General features: G+C 46.1%; 1 protein-coding gene across 4 annotated transcripts; it reads right to left on the bottom strand.

Annotated features, from left to right (window-relative positions):
- Plaat3 (phospholipase A and acyltransferase 3) lies at nt 1-27,030 on the bottom strand. 4 transcript variants are annotated; one of them, XM_027944164.3, is made up of 5 exons: nt 26,923-27,030; nt 26,376-26,453; nt 15,811-15,913; nt 12,897-13,165; nt 1-1,884 (listed from the first exon to the last, which is right to left on the bottom strand). In XM_027944164.3, the coding sequence occupies exons 2-5, from the start codon at nt 26,388-26,390 to the stop codon at nt 1,783-1,785; spliced, it is 489 nt and encodes a 162-aa protein (XP_027799965.1). In that variant the 5' UTR covers nt 26,391-26,453; nt 26,923-27,030; the 3' UTR covers nt 1-1,782. The 4 variants fall into 4 exon arrangements, with proteins under 4 accessions (XP_027799965.1, XP_027799964.1, XP_027799967.1 ...); XM_027944163.3 differs by having other exon boundaries at nt 26,887-27,007; XM_027944166.2 differs by lacking the exon at nt 26,923-27,030 and adding an exon at nt 26,805-26,896.

Raw genomic sequence — 27,030 nt, 5'->3', positions numbered from 1 at the left:
CAGAGTGAAAAAGAGTAAGATTTATTAAAACGTGAAGAAAAGAGACTGAACTCTCGCAGGACAAGAGGGTACCCGATAGCGAGTTGCCATTGGAGTATACTAGTCCAGGGGTTTATATAGCTCTTGGCCAACACTGTTGGTCCAAATTTATGCTAAGCAGGCCTTGGAAAAGTACCAATGCTATTGGCTGGCCCTTGAGTCTGAACTTTCCTGTAACCTCCATTCAGGCTCACCCCCACTCTGTGCACCGGGCCTTCAGGGGAACGTAGATTGCCTATCTTATCCAAAATGACCATCCTTTTCATCTCAGTCATTGTGTTCTTATATTTTAAGTGTGTCTATTATGAACTGTATTTGTAGACTCATCTCTAAATCCAGTGTAATGTTTGTCTTTTACTTTGCAAGTTTAGTTCACTTGCAAAATACTTACTGTGATTATCAATATATTTGGAATTAGTTCCTCCATTTTATCCAGTTATTTCCATACACCACTTTTTGTATGTAAATTTTCCTCCTTTATTTTTCACTTTTTAAAGATTGAAGAGCATATGTTCTGTTTTGCTTGAGTTTGTCCTCATTCTTTTTCCATCCATCCCCTCATTATTAGTTTGGAAGTTACACTCTGTGTTTCCCTTTTATCTTAAGCCAGAGGAAAAAGGGTTTAAGACCCACTTTTTGAGTTTGGCCTGTCTCTTAGGTTTGGGGAGCTTGTGAGCTCTAATGAGACACATCAACAGGGCTGAGTCAGAAAGGAAACTGGACTGGAAACAAAGTATTCTCTCAACACTGGTCCTTGAGAGTACTGCTTATCTTGCACCAGATGTGGGCAAGGCAGGAGGGCCATCTGTAAATCCTGTCCAGACTTGCTATGGACAGGATGGTCCCCAGATAACCAGGGGCAAAGAAGGAAACATTCCAAGCAAGTAAAAGGAAGCATGCCCTTAAGAAGGAAGGACAGTCCGCCCCAGCAGTATTTCCAAAGAACCCACAACAGCCCCTTCAGAGAACAGGTCACTCTGAACATCTACAAAATCCATTAAGCCATAACAGATGTCAAATGACCAACAATGGAAGGTGATACCTTATCCCAGCCCTTCCCACGAGGACTTGGCAGCAGGGAGGGGTAGGGGGCCAGGACCAGCCACTCCCCAAGCTCTAAGACTGCCTTTGTACCATGTGACCCTGAGCCATCCTGCATGGCTGATTGGCCTGATGGAAGTTACCTGACCCAAAGGCAGCCAATGGGTAGGCTGAGCTGTGTGGTGACGAGCCAATCAGATTCTCAGGAACTTGCGCTTGGGAGCATAGAGCTGCCCGAAATGGGCAAAGAGGATGCTAAGCTGAGGTGGGAAGAGAAGGCGGGTGGGAATATGGGACGCCAGGCTTGGAGGTCATGGCAAGCAGAAGTGGAGAGGAAGCCAAAGCACTGAGGAGGCAGAAGAGACAAGGCAGTGTGTCCTGACTCCCAGAACTCCCCTTCAGGAGATCACCGGAGTGAGCCTCTGATTTCTGCAATGAAGAACACAATCTTCAGAGAGAGAGAAAATCATGGAAGGGAGTCTCCTGGAACACAGTCCAGCTCCTCCCTACATGGACTTCACACCAAGCGTCAGTGCTGCATTTCCCCCAAAAAAAATCCTCTCTTATTGTGCTCTATTTTATTCTGTGAAAATAAGCCTTATTATAAATCAGAATGAAATCCACAAACCAAACCCCAAACTCTCTAGCAAAACAAGACCCTCTGGACTATAAAGGCATTCCTGACAGGACAGTCACTTCAACTTATTGCTTTTGCTTCTTGTTTCTTGAGAACATGACTCCAATGAGGCCCACGGCTGCCAAGCCCACTCCTGCGATGCCAGCTGCCATGATGACATCTCTGACCTGCAACAGAGAAGGGGTGAGTCAGACTCTAGTGGCAGGAATCCAGAGCAAGCTGTATGTTCAACAGGATCGTGCAGCTCAGGGCACCTCCATGCCCTTGGTCTCCCTTCACCAAACTCAGGAACCAACCAACAAATGTTGGAAGAGCCGAGGAGAGAGTTGGATGGGAAAAGAATCAGTGGGTGTAGCCAGCTGGCCTGGACTTCACAGAAACCCGAAAGTGAGAAACTCAATTCATCCTGTGGCTATTTAAAGAATATGAATCCTCAGTGGGTGACAGTGGATGACGTCAGAATGGTCAAAATACTGGCCAGCTACTGGGAAGCTCTTGAAGCCAGTGTGAAGTCAGGAACTTGTTATTGACAACGCAATAAAATATGACCTGCATGAGAACAGTGACCTCACCCCTCACTGGACCAGCACCTGGTCCAGTCAGGCATGGAGATGCTCTTTGTGTTTCTTTTTTTTTTTTTTTTAAGGAAAAAAAAACTTTATGTTTAAATTCTGATCTATGCATAAAAAATCATTTTTATTTCATGGTTAAACTTAGTACAAAAATGACAATAATGTTAACACGGAAGATTTCAACAGAAATCTATTCAGATTCATTTACTCCTGTAAGGCTAATATATAAAGAAACAAACATTCACACATTTTACTAAAATTTTCAGTAAATAATTCTAGCCATAATACTTATTGCAAAATTAAAAGTTCAAAAATTGTGTGTGGTTTTATAGCAATTACAATTTGTAATGAAAACACTAAGCCAAATTTCTCTGATCTAACCAGAACAACCCAAGTTAAAGACAAACCCACATAAATCCAGTTAACTCATACTAGACTCAGGTTCCAAAAACCACATTGGAGAAAAGATAGCATATTCAACAGATGGTGCTGGGAAAACTGGAAATCCATATGTAGTAGAATGAAATTTAACCCCTATCTCTCACCCTGCACAAAACTCAAGGCCTAGGAATTAGACTAATAACCCTGCACATACTAGGGAAAATGTAGGTCCAACAGCCCATGATGTGAGCTCAGGAACCAACTTCTCAACAAGACTCTTAAAGCACAAGAAGTAAAATCAAAAATCAACAAATGGGATGGCATCGAAATAAAAGGCTTCTTCACAGCAAAGGAAACAATCAAGAGCATGGAGAGAGAACCTACAGAATAGGAGACAATCTTTACCACCTGCACCTCAGGTAGGTGTTAATTTCCAGGATATACAACGAATTCAAAAACTTAACACAAAAAAACCCCAAAAATCCATAAATGGGCAAAGGAAGTAAACAGACATATCTCAAAAGAAGAAACATGAACAGTCAACAAATAAATTTAAAAATGTTCAACATTGCTAGCAATTAGAGAAATGCAAATTAAAACTACGCTGAGATTTCATCTCACTCCAAGAAGAATGGCGGTTATCAAGAATACATAACAGGGGCTGGGGATGTGGCTCAAGCGGTAGCGCGCTCGCCTGGTGTGCGTGCAGCCCGGGCTCGATCCTCAGCACCACATACAAAGATGTTGTGTCCGCCGAAAACTAAAAAATAAATATTAAAATTCTCTCTCTCTCTCTCTCTCTCTCTCTCTCTCTCTCTCTCTCTCTCTCCCCTCTCTCTCTCTCTCTCTCTCTCTCTCTCTTAAAAAAAAAAAAGAATACATAACAGTAAATGTTGGTGAGAAAGCAGGGGAAATGGTGCACTTATACATTGTTGGTGGGACTGCAAATTGATGCAACCACTCTGAAAAGCAGTGTGGAGATTCCTCAAAAAACTAGGAATGGAACCACCATTTGTTCCAGTTATCCCACTTCTTGGTACATATCCAAAGGACTTAAAATGGGCATAATATAGTGACACAGCCACATCAATGATTATAGAAGCTCAATTCACAATAGCTAAGCTATGGCGCAAAACTAGGTTTCCCTTTAAGAGATGAGTGGATAAAGAAATTGTAGTAGAGCAAAAGATAGCAATACTGGAAGCTCTCAAAAAGCCCACAAGGATCTCATTCATCACAATGAAACTCAAAATTAATGAAGTACTTCCCACCCCCATTCACTGAGAGCTTCTGTTAGGTAGCAATCATCCACCCTTAATCATAAGAAGGAAGGTTCAACGGAAGTACCACACATCTAAAATTAAAGACAGAGAGGAAAACAAACATTTTAAAACGTCATCTGGCTGGGCACGGTAGTGCAGGACTGTAATCCCAGCGGCTCAGAAAGCAGGGGCAGGAATATCACAAGTTCAAAGCCAGTCTCAGCAATGGTGAGGAGCTAAGCAACTCAGTGAGACCCTGTCTCTAAATAAAATATAAAATAAGGCTGAAGACTGTGGCTCAGTGGTCAAGTAACCCTGAGTTCAATCCCTGGTACTCACCCCCCCCCCAAAAAAAAAAGTCATCTGGAGAAATAAATCATATCTAGAAAAGAAACCACTTTTTAAAAACTATTAATAGAGAACAGAGGACATATTGCATTCAATAAATAAGTACACGGTACTATAAAAATAATAGAAATTGAGAAAACAAACAGTTCATAGAAAATAAAAATATGATAGAAGCGACAAACTCAGTAGGAAAGTTGAAAGATGAGAAATTTCTCAGAATAGAAGCCAAAGATTTAAAAAATATAGAGAATAATCCAACCAGCCCAAAATCTGAATAATACAAATTCCAGAAAAAGAAACAGGGAAGAAAAAAATTAAAAATTAAATAATTCATGCTGGGCACTGTGGCACACTCCTGTAATCCCAGTGACTCAGGCAGCTGAGACAGGACGATCATGAGTTCAAAGCCAGCCTCAGCAATTTAGCAAGGTGCTGAGCAACCCAGTGAGACCCTGTCTCTAAATAAAATACAAAATAGGGCTGGGATGTGGCTCGGTGGTTGAGTGCCCCTGAGTTCAATCCCCAATGAGCTCCACGCCCCCACCAACAAAAAATATATATATATGTATATTATGAATAAAAAAAATAGGGCCAGGCATGGTGGTGCACACCTGTAATCCCAGCAGCTCTGGAGGCTGAGGCAGGAGAATCTCGAGTTCAAAGCCAGCCTCAGCAACATTGAGGCACTATATAACTCAGTGATGTCTGTAAATAAAATACAAAATGGGGCTGGGGATGTGGTTCAGTGGTTGAGTGCCCCTAGGTTCAATCTGTGATACCAAAAAAAAAATTAATTTAAAAACTTTTCCAGAAAAAAAAAGAAATAAAGAGGTCCAGGAATTTGATACAATACTTTATCATAGTAAAACTTCAAACATGAACATTATGTCTACAATACTAGAAAGGCAAGAAAAGCGATGATGAAATCATTACACAATTAATGCAAAAACAACCCATCTCAGAAGACAAGCACTTAAGCATCCTAGGAAAGGGCCACAAGAAAACGTTGCTAAGTTTTTGACATGTCTGTCATGCCGGAAATCAAACCCAGGGCCTCTAGCAAGCTTGGCAAGTGCTCTACCATCGAACTACATCCCCAGCCCATTTGTTGCTAATTCATAACACAGACAGCTGTGCTGATGCAGACACAGAAGCAATTGATTACTGCTCTGGTACCTTGGCTTTGTCCAGTAATGGGTCATTGCTTTAAGAGGATGGACACATGCGCACGCGCGCACACACACACACACACACACACACACCTCAGACTCATCCTCTGTTTAAAACATTCCCATTTACCTTTTTGTTTTGTGTGTGTGGTGCTAAGCATTGAATCCAGGGCCTTGTGCATGCAAGACAAGCACTCTACCAACTGAGCTATATGCCCAGACCCCCATTTACCTTTGACCTCTGATCTTCAATCTGGTTTAACTCCAGTGCCTAAACATCCACTCAACATGTGATTGACATGTCAGACTTCAGGAGTCTGTCTATTCAGTAACCGAATTTAGTACAGCTGTTCTTTCACCTCAGCATTCAAATATGTTTGGTGTACAAAACACTGTGAAGGTGACACTGGAGGACGGTCTGACTGTCTGCTGCTGACTGAACTGTGGCAGCAGGACATGAGCCCAGCAGCACTCAGAGCTTCAGACTCAATGCAGATCAAGAACCTCTATGTGTGAGTGCCTAGGGTATGATCTGAAGCGTGGAAACCAGTGCCAGGCAGAGGTCTGCTGCCCTCATTTGCAGTTTGGCTAGAGGTTCAGTGTATCTGGTGGCCCTTTCCCCGACTTTCTTCCAGTCTCTGAGCCATAGTGTCCTCCCATCCATGTCAGCCCTTGGTGTTGTATAGCACAGCAGCAACACGGAAAGCAAGAAAACTGAATAGAAAGGATCCAGATCAATGAGCCACAGTGAGAGAGTCCAGGCTCCCTACTTCTGGCATTATCCAAGGTCCAATTCCAGGGCAGCCCCTGAGACAATGCAAAGGGACAGCAAAAGGTCCCAATATAGACCAACTGTCCCCAGTGAAGGCTCCGCGTCCCAAGTCAACAAAACTGTTGTCTCTCCCACCAAAGGCATGAAAGAGTGTCACAAACGGATCAAGAAAACTCACCCTAAAACCAAGCCAGTCTCTTAAGCAGAATCCGAGCTGCCATGGATAACATTGTATCTTTCATGCCAAGAAGTTCAATGAAGACAGCACACCAAGAAACTCAGAAACAAAAAGGATGAAAATGTGCACCTGGCACACAAAACCTGCACCCCAACATGAAATGGCCAATGCTTTATTGCCACTTGAAGCAGAGAGCTTACCCGGATGGATGGATGGATGGATGGATAGATGGATGGATATAAATATGGATAAAAAAAAATTCCTATATAACCAATGTAGAGACGGATTTGAGGGCTGCAGTAGTTTGTTTGTTTGTTTGTTTGTTTGTTTCATGCTGCTCAGACTTATCTGGGCCATAAACATGTCCATCATAGCCGTGTGCATATCAGCAAACACCAATGTAATCAACAACACAAAGTGCCTGAAACTAGGTTCTCAGCAGCCGGAACTCATGTTAGAAGGGTCTGATGGAGCTACCAACCAGAGGTTTGACTGCTGGTCAGTCTTTCAACCTTTCTTTCTTTCTTTCTTTCTTTCTTTTTTCTTTCTTGGTTGTTCATGGACCTTTGTTTTATTCATTTATTTATATACAGTGCTGAGATTTGAACCCAGTGCCTCACACATGCTAGCCAAGTGCTCTACCACTGAGCCACAACCCAGCCTCTCACACTTCTTCTAAGATATGGTTTTGTGGCAGCTGTGGTTCTGCGGGGTTACCTTGCCAGGAAGCCTGCACACCGTCACTTGCATCCAGTGCTTTCCTTGCTGAGCTCTTGTGTCAGGGTGGGAGAAATGACCTGCAGATGATGCCGGAGGAACAATATGGCCCCAGTTCTTTACAGAACCTCATGGTCTGAGAGCAAACGCCAGTGCAGCTGGTTCATACAACAATATCCTCATTGTTTGTGCTCCAGCTTTGTACATAGTCAAAACGTGTGATTAAATACAAGAAAGCGGTATCTAGTGGCCCTGATAGTGCAGACCTTTTGGGGAAAACAATCTGTCCACGAATCAGCGCCCCCTGCAGATGCCATTGATAATGTGCACTGCAGAGGGGTCCGCCCAGCCCTGGCAGGGATTCTGATGGGGAAAGGGCTACATGAGGTGGATCACAGGTCTTTAACTCAGAATCTTGTCAAAGAGAAAATTGTCTCTCTTTAGAAATGTTAAGAAATCTTATCTTTTTTTTTCCCCAAGTAGGCAAACCGAGATTCTATCATTACTGACAGCTGTTTATGTGACATAGCTCTTCTGAGTTGAATCCAGATTTAATGATGTCTAAATCGTTTCTTGAAAAGGAAATTCTACTGTGCTTCCTTCACATTGAACAATGTTTGAAGTGGATTTAAAAAGAAGCAGAGGGAATGGGGTTGTGGCTCAGTGGTGGAGCACTTGCCAAGAAAGGATGAGGCACCGGGGTCCATCCTCAGCACTATATCAAATAAATAGTATAAAAAATACAATAACATTTTTTAAAAAAAGAAAAGAAAAAGCAGAAAAGAGTAGTGCTATTCTAAAAGCAACCTGATATAGACTTAGAGTTTATAAAACAAAAAGTTATAAAATATATGTATAGAAATTGTCCTTTCTTCAATCATCAAGAATACAGGCAACAATAAATAAATGTTGGTGAAGATGTGGGGAAAAGGTACACTCACACATTGCTGGTGGGACTGAAAATTAGTGCAACCACGATGGAAAGCAGTATGGAGATTCCTCAGAAAACTTGGAATGGAACCAACATTTGACCCAGTTACCCACTCCTCAGTTTATACCCAAAGGACTTAAAATCAGCATAGTACAGTAATGCAGCCACATCAATGTTTATAGCAGCTCAATTCACAATATCTAAACTATGGAACCAACCTAGGTGTCCTTCAATAGATGAATGGATAAAGAAAATGTGGTATGTCTACTCAATGGAATATTACTCAGCTTTAAAGAAGAGTGAAATTATGGCCTTTGCCAGTAAATGGGTGGAGTTGGAGAATATCAGACTAAGCAAAATAAGCCAATCAAAAAAAAAAGGCCAAATGTTTTCTCTAACATGCAGATGCTAATTCACAATAAAGTGGTAGGGGAGACTAGAGAAGAATAGTATTACCTTAGATTAGGTAGAGAGAAGTGATGAGAGGGAAGGGGAAGGGATATGGGGACAGGAAAGACGGTGGAATGAAACAGACATTATTACTTTGGGTATATATGTGACTACATGACCAATATGATTCTACAATATGTACACTCAGAAAAGTAAGAAATTATATCCCATCTATGAATGATATATCAAAGTGCATAAATGCATTCTACTGTCATGTATAACTAATTAAAACAAATTTTAAAATTAATAAAAAAGAAAAAAGTTTTAAAAAGAGAAATTGGCCTTTCTTTACAGTAACATTAAAGTACTACCTCACAGTTTATCCAGATGGACTGTCCACATTTTCAATCTTAATATTTTATCTAATTCAGACTAGACTTCACTGTAAGTGCAGCTCCGAGTTGGTGGAGGTATTTTTTCGTTTGTTTGTTTTGGGGTTTTTTGTTTGTTTGTTTGTTTGTTTGTTTTTAGTATAACTCAATGCAAAGGCTTCTCTACAGAGATTTACTAAAATACACTTTGTGAAGCCCAAGTATTTTTAAGTGGATAGAAAGTAGAAAAACCTGTTCCTAGAATGCTCTTAGGCATGTAAGGCACAGATTGCATTTTAATTTAAATCCATTGCTTCACTTTTTTTTTTTCTGAGAAGTTAGATAAGTCCTAAGTACTCTGTTGATAGAAATCTGACCTGCTGCAAAGAGCCAGTGCAGACAATGATTCATCAGATTCTTAAAAACAAAAATGCCTTCATGAGTCAATGACAGGGACAGTCATGGCTTTTGACAGCATTTGTGAAGAAAAATGCGGCTGGACTTTTTCCCATTTTTACTAATTTGGCCATCTTTAGTGAGAGGGACACCTGGGGAGGTTACATTTTAATTTGGCTCACCAGCAGGTATTATAGTCATGACTCCCCTGGGCTGGGGGTCCTCAAATGGGAACAATTTTGCCCCAGGAAGAAATGTGGCAATGCCTACGGACATTGTTGGTCTGGGGTGGGATGCTCCTGGTGTCACAGTCACGAAGAATTATCTGGCCCAAAATTGTCAACAGCCACTGAGGTTCCGAAACCCACATCCTAGATCAAAAGAGTAAAGAGGAAATCTTTGCAACAAAACAGGTGGCACTTCTCTTGGTTTTATATTATATTCTGGTTTCACTTTCTGTGATGGGTGGATTAAGTGGATTGGTTTGTTGCACCGTCATTATGTTGGATGGATCAGTTGAGGCTAAAGCCACATGAAGAAAAGGGTGTCGTGTGCAGTTCATGTTGTTTCATTTCACAACAAGAGTAGAATTATCGTTTATAAAAAGAAGAAATGGTAGAAAATGTTTCCTGGTTATTTCACTATCTCAAGATTTGAAATTTCATTTAAATGTTCTAAATATCATTTGTGCCTAATGATATACATATTTTACTAAACTGTGTAACAATTTGGCAGTAAGAAAAATGTTCTACTTACAGAAACTTGTGGATCTGTCCATTATTCTATTAATAGAACCCAAGAATAGATAAAAATGAGATGAATAGGATTTATTTTGCAAATCTTCCTAATGTACACCCTTGATTTTATGGAAAATCTTGCTGTTTCCCAAGGTTGTATTGTAATCTATATTTGGAGTTTATTGCTATATAGATATAGGGAAATTTACCTGAAGAGGAAATCATACATGATTGACTTTTATGCAATATCAGTAATGATAACACTGAATCTTTTAAGTGTGAAGTTTCTCTTTTTCATGCTGATAATCACTACTAAATTTTAAAATGAAACTTTCATTATACCTAAATCTGCCAATGAATGTTAGTTTTCTAATCCAAAAAGATCAACAAATGAAAAACAGCAAAAAGAAGATAAAACAATCAGGAGAGCAATCCAGGGTCCAACATCCCAAGAGCAGGAGTCCCAGAGAAGTCAAAATGGAAAATTTCCCAGAATTAAAAGAAATGAGTTTCTAGATTTAAAGGAATCACCAAGTATTCAGCACAATAGATGAAACAGACCCACCCAAGGCACATCATAGTGAAAAAAAGATAAGATTCCATAGCTCTGGGGAAAAAAAAAATGAGCCACATTTAAAGGCTCAAAAATAGAATGGTTTCAGTGACACCCACCTGTAATCCCAGTGGCTTGAGAGGCTGAGAAAGGAGGATCGTGAGTTCAAAGCCAGCCTCAGCAAAAGCGAGGTGCTAAGCAACTCAGTGAGACCCTGTCTCTAAATAGAATACAAAATAGGGCTGGGGATGTGGCTCAGTAGTCCAGTGCCCCTGAGTTCATTCCCCAGTACCAAAAAAAAAAAAAAAATTTTTGCATGGTTTCTGACTCCATCGCCACCATAACAAAATCTAGACAGTGAATCAATGCCTTCAAAAAAAAAAATTGATTTGCAACCTAGAGTTCTACCCTTAGCCAAACTGTCAATCAAATGTGAGGGCAAACCAAAGACATTTTTAGGCACCCGAGCTCTTTTCACAATGCACTATTTTTCAATAAACTATTAGGGACACTAGTCCAACGAAAACAAGGAAGTAAACCAAGAGAGAGAAAGATGTGAGCTTCAGAGGATAAAAACATCAGTGCAGGAGAGAAGTGCCTGGGATCTTTAGGAGGCTAGCGAAGAAATGACAGCCGTGTGTGTTACTTAGAAGTCGAATGGTTTTTTCTTGCCCCACCTCCCCCCCCAAACTCACACTGGGGATGGAACCCTGGCCTCACACATGCTAGCCAAGCACTCTACCACCGAGTTACCTCCTCAGCCCAGGACACTGTTTTGAAGACCATTAGCCCCAATAAACAGATGTGCTGAGTGCCATCTCCCCCAGACCCCTTCTTGCTTTGCATCATCTTTTGAACCTGCCACATCCAGGTCCTAGTGAAGTTCCTCGCATGGTCCTGCACACTGACGTCTTTTATCAACTCTCAGGGAAGTGGAAGCCAGACTGCAACCCAGGGACCTGGGAGTCCACCCCACACACAAGCAGCAATCTACTTAGCATGCACTTGCCACTCGATTTCTGTATGAATCAGCCTTAACAGTCATATGTATAAACAGCTGACAGACAATAATAACCCAACAAGTTGAGAAAAACAATATGAAGATACCCACTGGAAGACATCTAAAATCTCATGATAGACAGAACATGAAGCTACCAACCACTTTGGGGGTCAATGCAGCAAGTACAGATGTTGGCAGCGTCTGAGGGAAAGCTGAGGCTGATCCTTGTAGGTGGCGCTGGTGAGTGCCTCCCCATCCAAGTCACTGTGGCCCCGATAGGCCAGCGGACAAGGCACAGGGGAACCAGGCAAATAAGAACAAGATGAGGACCAGCAGGACCACTCCACTAGTACAACAGTTCTGAGCCAGCTCTGCACTAAGCAGAAAGACCTTCTAAGCTAATTCCTATGGAAATCCTCCAGGATCAGTTATCACTTGTTCTTTACTCAAGTTGGGGGACTTGGCTAAATCTCTCAAGGTCAAACAAATCTCCCAAGGTCAGACAGCTGACAAAAGGCAGGCCCCAGATCCAGCCCAGGTCGGCCTGACTCCAGGAGCCCATGCTGTTGACCACCACCCTGACCAAAAACAAAGGAATGGATCTCAAAAAATAAAAATGAACCACCAGACTGATTTTAACCTCATCATTCATTGAAGGAAAAAAATCATATTTTTCTGCATCAACAATCATATAAGAACTTTTTCCAAGAATGTGCTCATCAAAAAGCGGGGCGGGAAGTAGCAATCAAAGTGGGGCACAGGGAGAACAGGAAGGAGAAAAAGAGACCCAAGAGAGCGGGCAGGGCCAAAAGCAGACCAAGTAAAGGAACATAACTGCATCCCCTGGGAGGCCCTGGGGCCTCCTGGACTCCCTCTTGGACTTCAGCTGGGCTGAGGAGAGTGCCACTGGTAAGCCCGAGGAGGCTGGTCACACAGATCTCGGCCACCTCTGCTATTCATTGGCGTAGGCACATTTGACTCTAAGGAAAAGACAGGTGCAGGTCTGGAGACCCAACAGAGCTTTGTCGGATGAAATGAACAGCCACAGACAATTACAGAAGCACTGGAAGCCTCCATTTTCCCATCTGTTAAGTGGGAATAATAGAACCTCCAGGCTCCAGAGGTTCATCCCAGGGCCAGACACCAGGGAGGGCTCAGGAAAGAGGCTGATCACCATGGCCATGACTTCCTTTCTTGGCCATCACGTCCCTAACAGCACTGACCTGCGTTGCCACCATGTCTGACTGTCCTCCCACCCCGACTGTGACACCCTTGAGGACAGGAAGCACATCTCTGCTGTGTTGTCTTGTTCAGCCCTCTCTCTCCCCCCACACTGATGCCCAGCCACTGTCAGCTGGGAATGGTCTGGTTCCTGGGATGGGGACACAGGCTGAGGACACACCTGGTCACTGCGGGCAACTCCGTAGCGCAGCTCATTCACAAAGTGCTCGCAGTTCTCGCTGGTCACCTTGTAGAGGACCTCCTGCCCCACCAGCTCCTCCGCCCGCTGGATGATTTTGCTGGGGGGCAGCGGGGAGTACTTGTCGTCGTGCTTGTTATTGACCTGGTACTTGTCTCTCCCCGCCACGTCGTACAGCAGCTCCTTCTTCACTAGGGCCTTGTCCGTCAGGGCGGACATGATGCTGGCCGCACCCGCTCCTGCCACTTCACCTGAGGATCCACAAAGGGAAAACAGAGGAGAGGTCCAGGAAAGGGCCCCAGAGTCTCAGACCTGTCCCCAACTGAGCATCTGCCCTTGGCACCAGAAGGGTACAGACATGACTGTGTGGCTTTGGAGAGGGCGTGTGGTCTCTGTGTCCTGGTTTTCTTACCTAAAGTAAGGACTAGTGAAGTTCCAGGATTTATTATAATTTTTGTTAGCCTAGAGAAGCTGGTTTTCTGTGCCCTTGACAACTACCTTGCCCTCTTAATTATGCAAATATGAACTTTGAACACACCTTTTCTTCTTAGAGAATACTGTGAATCTTTTGTGATTCCATCAGGGCTACAACTCCTGGACCTCAGGACACTGAGGACAGAGAAAAGTTGACTGATTTCAGGAGCAGTCCCCACCTTCTGGGAGCAAAGGGACCAAAGCCCTATAGCTGCTTCCTAGGTGTGATGCTAAGGAGGGCCCCTAGGGACACCAGCAGTCCTGGCCAAGGCCCAGAGGCTAGAGCTGATGCCAGCACAGACCCAGCAGCTCCCAATCCAGCCACCTGCATCATGGGCAGGGGCATGCACTAGGTATAGTCACTGAAAAAGTATGTGTGCACCCAAGAGGTGGACGCAGGAGCCCGGGAGCACCCCAAGAGGAAGCCCACTGGTAAATAGCCTCTGTGGCCCTGCCAGAATCAGGCCCCCCAGGTGCAGCAATAGTAACCCCCCTCAACTGGGCAGGACAGCCTTCAACTGTGACACCATGTGACAGCAACAAGCAGTGGCAGCAAGGGCTAATCAGATTCCAGATCCTGCTCTGCTCAGCTTTCCAGAAAGGACAACAGCCCTCTGCCCTGAGTACAATCCTGAGATCTTTAGAAAGTCAGGGGAATTCAGAGTTAGTGGTCAGAGGAGGTGATGCTGGAGAGTCGCTGAAGTAAATGAGAGCCAGGTGGCCTCGTTCGGGGCCTGAGTGTGTAGACAGGCTGCGCCCTTGAGGCTCAGCCACCCACCCGCAGCCCACAGGTCGGGTGGGGAACAGGGCTGGGACTAGGTGAGGCAAGCAACGTGATGTGGCACAATATTTAGCAGGTACCAGCTCTCAGCGACATGCATGACAGCAGCAACACCTAGGTAAGGGCTTCCTTAAACCCTGTCCCCTCGGTGCCACCCTGGCGTGTGACACACTGCACCTGGGCTGACCCTCAGAGGCTCTGGGTTCTGATTCTGGCTCCATGACTGACGGCCTGAGTGGTCTGCACATGTGACTTTGCTTTGCTGGGCCAATGCTGAGCAAACACACATTTTCTATTAAAGAAAACAGTAAGAAAGGGCATGTGGATTAGCAAACAACCCATGACTGGACACAGAAACGTCCAAGTGGGCAGCAGAGCATGGTGCTTAAAGGCACAGAAGCCACAGCTGGGCTGCCAGGCCCTAAGTCCCAGTGGCTGAAAGGCAAGAGTCAGCTGTTATTTTTATGTATTAAGAACCAGGAAGAGCACGCCAAGCAAGAGGGACAGCAAAAGCCAAAAGACCCCACCAAGGGAAGAGCGTGGCAGGCCCAAGGGGCAGCAAGGAAGCCACCGTGGCTGCCACCTAGAGGCCCAGGAAGAGAGACCAGAGGATGAGGCCCAGAGAGGCAGGCCCCACGTCTACAGGACAGACTATCGTTTCTAAGTTAACCAGAATCTGTTTCTACATATAAGGGAAAGGCCAATGGAGATTTTTTTTGGGGGGGTGCCAGGGATGGCACCCTGGGCCTTCCTCATGCTAAACATGTGCACTACCACTGAGCTACACCTGAGTCACTGGGTGAGAATTTTAAAGAGAGAGTGGCATGACTGATGTATCCTTTAGAACCATCCAGTTGGATGCAGATTCTGCTCATGCAGATCCTGGTGGTTTGGTTAATCAGGGGTGGGGAAGAGGACATCCACTCTGGTTACTCCATTAATTAAGGCCATTAGTTAAGAGTAAAGAGATGAACAAAAGACACATTCAGGAATGTCCACACCAGCTCTGTTCAAAGCGGCCAAAAACTGGGCCCACTCTGATGGCAGATGGATTTTTCCAGTTCACTGACTTACCCTCTACTGCATCTGTGTGCTTGGCTATATTTGTGTTGTTTTCCAGTTTAAGTAAAAAGCTTAAGAAAGGGGATGGGGAATTCTCATTACCATACTCCACAGTAAGTGTTTCTTAGCCTCAGTTTACAAATAAACCAACCAAGGCTGGAAAGCCCAAATGAACTCATAACCAAGTCTGTCTGCCCGACACCTGCGTTCTTTCCAGGAGTCTTTGCTTAAAAGCAGAGCTGCCAGGCTGGAGATTTAGCTCAGTTAGTAGAGTGCTTGCCTCCCACGCCCAAGGCCATGGGTTCAATCCCCAGCACCCCACATACAAAAAAAAGCAGAGCTGCCTCCTTGGATGCTTCTTCAGCCCCTTTCCAAGAACCCCTGGGACTGCAAGGAGCAGAGTTTGAAAACCACTGCCCCACTCCAAACGGCCTAACTGCCTCCTGGTAACAGGACAAAACCCCAGTTGGGGAGCAAGGAGGAATTTGGAGCTGCCTGTTATGTGCAGTTCTCCCATCCCCCTCTCCTAGCCCCTAGGCCCAGCACAGCCCAGCACAGCGGAGGCCTGGGTGCCCTTACTTGGGGGGGCCAGGTGGACCACATATCCATCGCCAATGTAGATCGCCCAGTGTCTGTAGAAAGGACGGAAAATCTCAATCAGGTCTCCAGGCTTGGGCTCTGGCTGGAAAAAGCAAGAAGAGGGATGTTAGTGGTGGCATGAGACCTTGGAACCAGGGGTGGGGCGCCATCAGGAGGGTTCAGTCAGCAGTTCCCAGCATCAGGTCAGCAGGACATGTGTCCCAAGCCCTGCCCTGCTAGTCTGATGCAGGTCCACCTCACAAGCCTGAGCTCCAGTCCTGCAGGGACTACAGACCTGCCTCCCCACAAAACCCACCCTGACCTTACAAATGACAAACTGCAAATCAGAAAGGTTTGTTATCTGGATCTCTGTCTCATTGTGACTCTTTCTAGGAATATTCTAAACGAACTGTTACTCTGAGCCGAGCATTTTATTTCACACGCATGCCTCAATAAATCCACACACCCATCCTATAAGGTGAGTACTGTCTATCCTGAACCCCATCTATAAGGGAGGAAATCTCCTATAAGGCTCAGAGATGTGCGTGAATTTGCACAAAGCCACACAGCTCGTGAGTGACATGGCCAGGACTCAACATCAGGCAGGCTAATCCCCAGGTCCATGTCTTGACTACACACAGACTGTCAGGCTACCGTCACTGGTTGTTTTGACTAGAACTGCCACCTGAGGCTGTCCAGTCTACAGGGTATCCCCACAGGCACCCCAACCTGGCCAAGGGCCCTACAGAGAACCGGGATGGGCCTGAAGTAATGAGGTGCTCCTGGCTGCTCAGCACAAAGAGAAGGGCCGTGAGTGCTCAGGTGAGTGTGTGGAGCCTAGGCAGTGGGAGAGAGCACGCCTGAGTGGACATGTGTGTGAACACGTGAACATGAGTGTGTGTGTTTGTGTGTGTGTGTGTGTGAAGAAGGTGGGAAGGGTGCTGTAGATGCTCCCAAGTCCCTGCCTGTTAGGGGAACATGGGGTAGAGTTTGAGAAAACTTCAGAGAGGTTCAAGATCACACCCACCCACATCACTGACACCCCAGGGTCAGACCTGTGCTGTGCGCTGGGGGTGGGGAGTTTCCCACTCTGACCAGAGTTGGGGTGGGGTAGCCTCTGCGGCCCAGGCCAATCATAGACTCTAATGATCAAGGAAACCTACCCCCAGGACCTCTGGAGACAGGCCCATCAGCACCTGGTTCCAACCACTCTGTCCTTTGCTAAGGCCCCATCTGCAGGCAGGACCAGCACCGCCTTCCACACAGTGAAGACACAGAGAGGGGCTCCGACCTGCTTGCTCCTAGGAGTACAGGGGCTGCCCACATTCCATGCCAGCACCCCCAAAATAAATAAGAAGTAAAAAGTAGAGGACTCATGGGCTGGGGTTGTGGCTCAGCGGTAGAGCACTTGCCTTGCATGTGTGAGGCACTGGGTTCGATTCTCAGCATCACATATAAATAAATGAATAAAATAAAGGTCCATCAACAATCAAAAAAATATTGAAAAAAAAAAAGTAGAGGACTCCCGTATGGAGTCCTATGCCCTAGTTAAAAGTAGGGAGTTGATGTCTACAGGGCAACATGGGGGGGTCTCAAGGTGCTAGGGATGGAGCCCAGGGCCTCAAACATGCTAAGCACGTGCACTACCCCTGAGGTGCACCCCAGCCCCAGAGGGACTTTAAAACAGTGCCTACTGGGAAAATGAAGGTGCACTCGGTCACACAACATCACTTAAGTAAACTAAAGGCCCACAGACCCACAGCAACAGCGAGGCACTAAGCAACTCAGTGAGACCCTGTCTCTAAATAAAATACAAAATAGGGCTGGGGATGTGGCTCAGCGGTCGAGTGCCCCTAAGTTCAATCCCCAGGACCCCCACCCAAAAAAAGAAGGGACCCAAGAAGACAGGGTGCCATGAACTAAGGATATGCATAATTTACCCTCTTCCACCAAAATCCAATCAGAAAAGCAATTACCTAATGACACACATACGCCTGCCCTGCTGAGTCATAATTAAGAATTCAAAACCTCATGTGCTCAATATAAAGGTACAAAAATTACCGTCCAGAGCCAAATTTGGCCCTCTGCTTTTGTATGGCCTGCCGGAAAGCTCAAAATGTTTCTTACAGTTTTAAGTAGCTGGGGAAGAGTCCAAAGAGAATATCTTTTCACACAGGAAATTCAAATTTCATCGTCTGTGAGGTGTTCTGGGAACGTGAATGCACTCACACATTCACCTTCTGTCTGCGGCTGCTTGCTCTCTGCGACAGCAGGGTTGAGACGTTGTGGCAGCCACCATCTCAACTGTAAAACCTACAATGTTTACTACCTGGGCCTTTAGGGAAAATGTTTGCCAACCTCTGTCATGAAAGGACCCGCAGCTCTCCCAGGAATCCAGGCAAGTGAGGAAAGGCTTGGCTCAGCAGAGCACCACCAGACACGGGAACAGGCTGCCTCCTCGAGGGAAGGGCTCAGGGGACCCCCAGCTGCACAGTGGAGTGACCGAGACCCTCCTACGCAGCACACGCGGTAACAATGGCCAGCTGAGACTCTGCTCACCCACGGGATTTCACCACAAAAAGCCTTTATCTCCCCACAAAAGCAGAGTGACAAAGGCTGTGTGACAGGCATTTTCCTTAGCAAGCAAACTGAGGGGCAATCTCTGGCCTCTGAAATTCATAATGGAAACAACCCAAACGAGGGTTAAGGGAGAAGGTGGGTCACAGCAGCAGACATGGAAATCATCAAAATCAGCAAGTTGGAAGGCATTATTATTCCATCTTTGCTTAAAGTGCATTTATAATTAAAATGTATTATACACTATTATGATCCGAGGAAACACACCAAACTATCGCAAATTGTACACAGTAAGTGACTGAGATTCAAGGAGTTTTAAACTTTATGTTCTATAATTTGATTTGTTTGAACTTTTCAAGTATAATTACTTTGATAATGAAAAATTTTTAAGATTTTTAAATAGGAAAAATACCCTCATGCTGATGAACTTGTATTTTTTAGTTGGATAATATAGATTGTATGTTACTAAACCTCATGAAACTTTGTCCCAATTAGAGGCATTAATTTTCTTTTGAATTATTTTCTACTTTTAAAAAATGTTTAAATAAGCATGAATTCATTTTAGAATTGGAAAAAAAAAACAGGATTGAACAAACACCAGTGTGTTTGTTCAATCAATCAAAATTTGATTTTGGGTAATTCATCCAAACACTGTCATGCCAAAAAATTAGAAATACATAGCCAGGTATAGTGTAATCCCAGCAACTTGGGAGGCTACGGCAGCAGGATCCCAAGTTCAAGGCCAGCCTGGACAACTTAGAGAGGCCCTAAGCAACTTAATGAGAACCTGTCTCAAAATTAAAAAATAAAAGGTCTGGGAATGTAGTTCAGTGGGTTCAATCCCCAGTACCAAAAGATACGCACACACGCACATGAGCACACACACACACATGCAAAGCAAAAATATTAGAAAGATATAGGTACTTAGATAGATCAAATATATATGTGCACATATATACATAAATATATACGTATGTTTATATATTTTTAATATATTTGTTGAAATTTATTTGCTGAAATATATAAATATCTCTCTCAACATCCTAAAAGACATTCACTCTGGAGAGAGCTAAGGGTGATCCTTCATTTCTCCAAAAATTTCTAGATTTTATGTCACATTTTCAAGTATATAACACACTTCCCAACATTTTATTATAAAAAAAATTTTCAAACATACGATTTGAGTTTTCAAATGTTTAAAAGTGAAAGAAGATTTTAAATGAACATCTATAGACCTGATACTATATTTGCTTTATCACACAACATACGTCCATCTTTTTGTTTCTGTTGTACTGTATCTTCAAATTTTATTGTTGTTGTCGTTGTTGTTTTAAGTCATTTAAGAGCTCAAGCAATGAGGGAGTCCAAGGTAATGACAAGAGCGAGAAGATGCACCTGTGATGTGCTCTGACCATAAGCTTTACAGCTCCCTATAAATTACCATCCATAGCCATACCCTGGGTTCCTGCCTCCTCCTCCCCAGCATGAATGACAGGAGAACGGATTGCTAACATGTAAAATCACCTTTGGGTTTTTTTTGTTTTGTTTTTATTATTTTGTTACCAGGGATTGAACCTGTGGGGCACTTTTCCACTGAGCCATATCCCCAGCCCTTTTTAATTTTTATTTTGAGACAGGGTCCCACTAAATTGCTGAGACTGCCTCAATCTTGGGATCCTCTTGCCTCAGCCTCCAGAATTGCTGGGATTACAGCAATTACAGCACCACCATGCTCAGCTCATCCCACATTTTTAACAAATCCCAATGAATTAAGTGGCCAATAATATCCCTGAGAATCCCCTCACTTTGAGGGTGTCCACCTCTGCCTTGGAGGATCAAGGGACTCATGCATTTACTCATTCACTCCCCAGGTACTCTCTGAGCCGTGGACCAGGCACCAGGCACCTGGGCTTTGTCTATGAGCAAAAGCAAAGATGCCTGCCTTCATGGAGCTGTCATTCAGGGACAGGAAGAAAGACAGTGGGGAAAAAAAAAAAAAAAAAAAAACTTAGTAAATAAGCAAATCATCAGCCGGGCCCTGTGGTGCATGCTTGTGATCCCAGCAGCTCTGGAGGCTGAGGCAGGAGGATCTTGAGTTCAGCAACTTAGCAAGGCCCTGTCACTAAATAAAATAGAGTTGGGGATGCAGCTCAGTGGTTAAGGCCCCTGAGTTCAATCCCTGATACCAAAAAAGAAAAGAAAAGAAGGCCAGCAATGGGGGTGGAGGGCAAGAGTGGCAGCGTAGAGGGTCACAGGGCCACAGAGGTGGCAGTGCAGCACCTGCCACCGCTCTAAGGCCTTTGACCCTGACTGATAGGGGCCCCTTCAAGGTGTGGAACACGGAGAGACAGGACCCACCACAGGGTCCCTCTGGCTGCTGCCCTTGGAAGAGACCACACAGGGCATGAGGAGGAAGAAGGAGACCAGGGCGACAGCTCAGACAGGCTGGGCGGAAGTACTGGACGCTGCATCCACTTTGAAGGTACAGCCGATGAGGAGGGGTGTGGAGGAAAGAGGAGTCAGATGACCCCAAGGCACTTGGCCAGAGCAGCTGGGGGCAGATAAGCCGGCTCAGGGAGGCTGGGCTGAAAGGCCTGTTCGGAGCCACTGGAGAGGCCAGGGCAGCTGCTGCATGGAAAGTCTGGCCCACAGGAAGTGTGCTGGGACGAGGGCCCCGCGACCTTCTCGAGAGTTGGAGGTGAAAGCCTGGCTGATGTGGGCTTCAGTGCCAGTGAGGGAGAAGGAAGTGAAGCAGCCCCTGGGATTTCTGCTGCCGTCTTAAAAGAGGAAGGGGAACTTGTAGGTGGTAAAACAGAATTCGAACCCAGATCTAGGGACACCCAAGTCCTACACACTGCACTGCCCTCAGAGAAGGCAGTGGACAGGAAGTGGCCCGTAGAGAGGCAAGTCCACGAGGGTGGGGCAGACTGGGAGGCAGGGCAGCGGGATCCAGAGGAGCCCCGCGCTGTGGTGGGGGGAAACTCAGAGGCTCTTGGGGTGTGGCCAGAGCAGGATCCCGGGGTCAGAGCCCAGGCCTGATACGTCGCTCAAGTTCCCGGATGATTCCCCTGTGCACCTCAGAGGGAGACTCAGAACAGGTGATGGCTGAAGGGGACAGCGGGTCAGACTAGAAGTTAGGCAGAGACGGTGCACAGGCCTCATTTCACAGGCAGGGTAATAAGGCGGGGTGGGGGGAGTCACCCCAAAGTGGCAAGGCTGGAATATGCACCCCAGCCTATTCCCTCCTCCTGCAAGAAGAAAGGAGACAGCCTGGCAGACTTTACCCCCTGCAGTCCCAGTCCCTGCAGAATGACCCCCATTCACTCTGTGACTCTGACTCAGTACAAGACCCCAGCTGTGGGCACCAGCAGGCCAGGGTGGAACGTGAGGGCGCTTCTAGAACAATTTCCAAGCCAAGGGGTGAAGCAAAACAAAAAGAATGTTTTTCTTTCACTCAAGGCCATTTTCAGGAAGCATCCTAACCCATCCAGGCACCAAAGTCTTCTCAGGGTTTGGGGGTTTTGTTTCTTTTTTTTTTTTTTTTTTTGCTACTAGGGGTTGAACTCAGGGGCACTCAACCACTGGGCCACATCCCCAGCCCTATTTTGTATTTTACTTAGAGACAGGGTCTCAGTGAGTGAATTGCTTAGAGCCTTGCTGTTGTGGAGGCTGGCTTTGACCTCAAGATCCTCCTGCCTCAGCCTCCCGAGCTGCTAGGATTACAGGCGTGTGCCACTGCTCCCGGCTGCTTGTGTTTCTTTATGAAATATTTCAAGAGTATGAAAACTAGAAAAAGTAGGAAAATGCTTAAACTTCTATGTTTTTTTCTAGATGGATTAAATTTTCAGAAACAGCAAGTGATTACAATTAGGGCTCCCAGATCACCAGGCTCCGCTACTTACTAGCAGTACAGCCCTGGGCCCGCTCACCGGCTTCTCCCAGCCGGTGTCCTCAGCAGTTAACCAGGGACACTGACAGCACCTGATTCTTGGGATCGTCCTGAGCGTCAAATGAGGCAATAGCTGTAAGACGCTCAGCTCAGGCAGGACGCTGCAAATGGCAGCTTCCGCTGCCACCGGGTCTGAGGGTGTGGTTGTTCTTTTTGCTTAGAAAAGTCAGCTCAGGAAGCAGCTAGAGGTTGTGAGGCTCAGAGGCACTCCCCAACTTTCTGCTCAACCACAATCTGGGGTGAACGTGGAAATCCCTCACCATGCCTCTTTCACTTTTGACACTCTGGGGGAAATGTCTAGAATTTTATGATAAAGAGGGAAGTCTGAGTGGAACATAGAATGGACTTTCCAGCAGAGAGCTGGGAGTTTTTTGCCAAGGTTTTTGGGAAAAGAAACCCATGGGGAGCTTAGTTAGCATCAATCAGTCTGAGGCTGCATCCAGAGAAGCAGAACCCAGACCACCCTTGGAAGGCCTCCTCTGAGCCCCTCTGTGCTCTATTGCTGTGTGACTTTCAGGAATCACTTAACCTCTCTGAGCTTTCTAGTTAAACAGGACGATCCATCCAGCAGAGTCTGTGTAAGGAATAACTGAGATAATGGGGTGAACACTATAATGCCACTTAAACCAACAAGAGGCAGACTCGGTGACTCTGGCTGTGTTGAAGCAGGAGAGGTGGGTGAAGGGGAACAAGAAAGGGGCCTGATTGCCTGGACTTGTCAGCATCAGGCCCAGAGAAAATGTGGATGAGAGTTAAACAAGAGCTGGCCAGACACATGGTCCCTTCCCTCACTGCCCTGTGCCCAGGCCTCCCAGGGTCAGGGTAGAACAGTGGCATCTGCAACAGGCGCCAGGCCCAAGCTCAGCAGCCAAAGGTCACAGGCTTCCTAGAAAAAGAAGGCAAAACTCATCTTCCCTCCCAGGCTCTCCACACTCACCCCCAGGCTGTTCCCAAGAGGGCAACCCTCACCCCTTCCATGTCAGGGTGCCTGGCTCTCACCACCACCACCAGGCCCTGCTGGGGTCTTCACATAAGGAATCCTTACAACAGCCCTATTGTACATACCAGGAAACTGGGCCCAGAGACGGGAACTAACTTATCCCAGGTCTCTCAGCTTCCTAGGAAGCAGTGCCGGAAGTCACTGCAGCTCTCATACAATGGACAGCAAGCTTGGTATTTAGGAATATAAAAAAGGAAACAAAAAGTAAAGTCTTCTTTTGGAAATTAAATCTGCAAACAGGGAAACTGTATACCAGGTGGTCCGATTGTTTGGAACCTAACTCAGGAAGATGGGAAAACTCCTCCAATGTGCCTTCGCTAGGCTACACGGTTCAGTGGAAAGCCCACGGCTTTGAAAGCCTGGAGACCCACAAATTGTGCAGGATATTTTACATAAATTTTATTAAGAATTCACAATATTTTAGAGAGTAAGTGGTATTCTTCATTTTATGCCTGAAAACCAATATATGGATAACACATAATAGGTAGATCATAAGAAAAGGCCAGGCATGGTGGCACACACCTGTAATCCCAGCAGCTCTGGAGGCTGAGGCAGGAGGATCACGAGTTCAAAACTAGTCTCAGTGATGGTGGGGCCCTAAGCAACTCAGTGAGACCCCGTCTCTAAATAAAATATAAAACAGGGCTGGGGATGTGGTTCAGTGGTCAAGTGCCCCTTGGTTCAATTCCCAGTATCAGGGAAAAAAAAAAAAAGGCCGAGTTCTTCCCGTGTAACTAATTCACAGGGAGGTGCTGACATCCCAGAACAGCTCGGCTCCCGTGAGGGGCCTCACCTCTGCACCGCTGCTCTCTAGACCTGCCCTTTGCCAATCACCTGGCAAAATCCCATTCCCCCCTCCAGATGGCTCCCGTCTCTACTCCCGCACGCCTCCCAGACTCCCCAGAAGAGCAGCATGTGTATGGGATGACTGGAACTTGCTGGACTGAGCCAGGGGAAGGCATGAGCAGCTCCATGCCCAGCCCGACAACTAGGCTTAAGCAGCACGCTGGCGGCCAGGGCTCCGCCTAATTCACCAGCCTCCACCTGGCACAGAAGACATTCTCAGCAGAGGTTTATGGCCTGGAGGGACATGTGGCTATCCCTGAGCCTCTCTCAGCCCCTCTGGAGTGCACAGAAAGCCCTGCAAGGACCTGAAGCCCCAAATCAACTGGAGAAGTCCCCTCTTCTTCCTTCTCCCCTTTGCACCTTAACTAGGTCTGCAGAGATTCTCCAGAACACCTGGCAAACTTAGGCGGTACAGCAGCTAAAAGGGGAGTCTGGATTCGGGCAATGGAATCACTTCTTCACATTAAAAGGTCTCGGTTGGGTTTCAGTTTCAATTTGGGCTTTTGTTTCCTTGCAGCGGCTGGATCAACAAGCCAGACTCCAGGATGGGGTGGGTGGAGGAGAAAGGAAAAGACCCACACCTTCTAGCAGATTTGGAACACACAGAGATGGGCCTCAAGTTTCCACTCTTCAGCATCTCCCCATGCCCTGGAACAGTGATTTGCTGCTGGCTCCACCGCCCTGTTGTGGGATGGCTAGAATCCTTGGGCTGGGCCTAAGGGAAGGGGTGATCAGTTTCCATTCTCCACTCGAGAGGAGAGTTGAGTTACTGTTGAGATTTAATCATCATCATCATCATCATCACCTCCAGTTGGCACATTTTAATTTCTTAATCTTTAAAAATTGTGCCACCAACATGGAAGTTAAATCAGAGAACACACAGTTATGTCGTCAGCCCCCAACACACACAGACTCGGCACACATGTCTGTTTCGATGGTTTCCTAACAGCTCAGCAGAGTTCAAGTTCACTTCATACACAGATTATGTCACCAACCCCTACAGTTGTTTAAATCTCCCTATGTTCAAACAGAAAACAAAACACTCTGGTCTCCAGAAGAAACTAAGAGTGACCAAGAACTAGACTCTCATTCTAGAGTTCGAGATGAAAGAAATGTCGAGGTTCCTGAGCATTTAGTCATTTTTCCCTGATTTTTGCACAAGAAGAAAAATTGGGGGAATTTTGCCACATAAAAGAAAAACGTATGGTGAATTTTCTGGTTTAGACGTTTTAGTGAATATGTTTTGAATGTGGGGATATTAAATTATAGCATTATAATTTTTCATTACTGTGATCAACCTTCATATAAGAATAAATTTTCCCTTTTTTCAGTTTTTAGTAACTAAAAACTACTAATCCATTACTTTTTTCTGGGTTTTTTTTTTTTTGCTATTACCTTTATTTTTCATTTTTTAACCTCATGCTTCCATACACAAAGTCCGATAAAAGAAAATGTTCACTGTCCACATTTCTTTTCTGGCTGCTATTATCATTCATTTTATGACTATTGCTGAAAGTAATGTTGTCAGAGGAGAGGGATATTAAAAAGTGTCACACATGCCAGGTATGCCCAGCTCTTTACTTGGATTGAAATAATAATGATGATGACTCGGGCATTCAATATGTGTGCCAAGTATTGTTCAGAGCACTTCCTAAATTTTAAGTGATATTCATTCTGGGGTACAGAGTGAATTTGAACTGGATCGAAATCCCAGTGAGGTACTTGATGACCTATCACAAAAATCTGTTCTCTAACCACTCTGCTGGTTTGCCTAGATGACGGGAAGCCTCTGCAAAGCCCCCTATCCCACATCACAGGTTAGAAAGACCAACAGCGGGACTGGGAATGTGCTAGCAGAGCTGGTCACCGCGCAGTCAGCTGACTGGGGGAGGCCCCTGCGCAGCAGGTCCAGCCTCAGACACTGAGGCCCAGGAGCCTGTCGACCAGAAAGGCAGCCCTTGTCTTTAATGGAGAGACCTCTCCCTTTACTGCCTCCCTGTTCCCGAGGGTCCTGCCTTCCACTAGGGCTGACTCAGGCAGGGCAGCCCCCAACCTGACCGCGCGTTGCACGAGAAGTCCTGAGAAAATTCCAACAGTCCCCAGGCACGAGGATCCTCCCTCCAGGCAAGAGGACTCAACAAATTACCATTAAGACACGACCCGGCCCCCATGCTCCCGGGCCCCCACACTTACAATGGGCGCGCGCATCTTCTTTCGCGACGTGGACCCTCGATGTCAGGCTCGATTTCACTTTATCAGTGGCCGTAATGCCTGAGGAAAGGGGAGCAGGAATGCATTAGGTCACCAACAAGAAACAGCGTCCTCAAGACCCCAGAAGCCAGCGGCTTCTAGCCTGGAGCCCTTGCGAGGTTCGTCGCTGACCCCTCGGAATAACCACCTGACTCGCCCGAGACTGCGGTCGCCCCCCCCCCCCAAGCCCTGCACTGGACTTGTCCCTTGCAGGGGTCTGGATGGTTCACCTGAATGGTCAGCTCGGGGTTGGAAAGTCAGCGGCGACTGTCACGCCAACGGGGCCACTGCACCCGCCCTCGGTGCTCCCCCTCCTCCGCGCTCGCGGTCCCCGCCCGCGTCCCCGGCGGCCGCAGCTGCTCTGCTGCTCACCTAACTTGTTTACTCCCGCTCCACTCAACTGCTGTCTCCCAGGCAGCCCTCGGGGACCGCGAGAGGCACCCAAGCTTCTCACCTTTCCTGACGTCCCAGAAACAATCGCTCCACCCACCTGGCGGACTTGGGAGGCAGGCCAGCGGCCGCAGCAAAGGAACCAGCTTAATGGCCGCAGAGCCCTGGCCAGCGCGAGGTCACCCCGCCCCTCCCCCTGTGACTGGCT

This window comes from Marmota flaviventris, chromosome 9, assembly GCF_047511675.1.
Source record: "Marmota flaviventris isolate mMarFla1 chromosome 9, mMarFla1.hap1, whole genome shotgun sequence".
NCBI lineage: Eukaryota > Metazoa > Chordata > Mammalia > Rodentia > Sciuridae > Marmota > Marmota flaviventris.
Note: the sequence above shows the minus strand (reverse complement) of the source record. Positions and strands in the feature narration are given on the sequence as shown.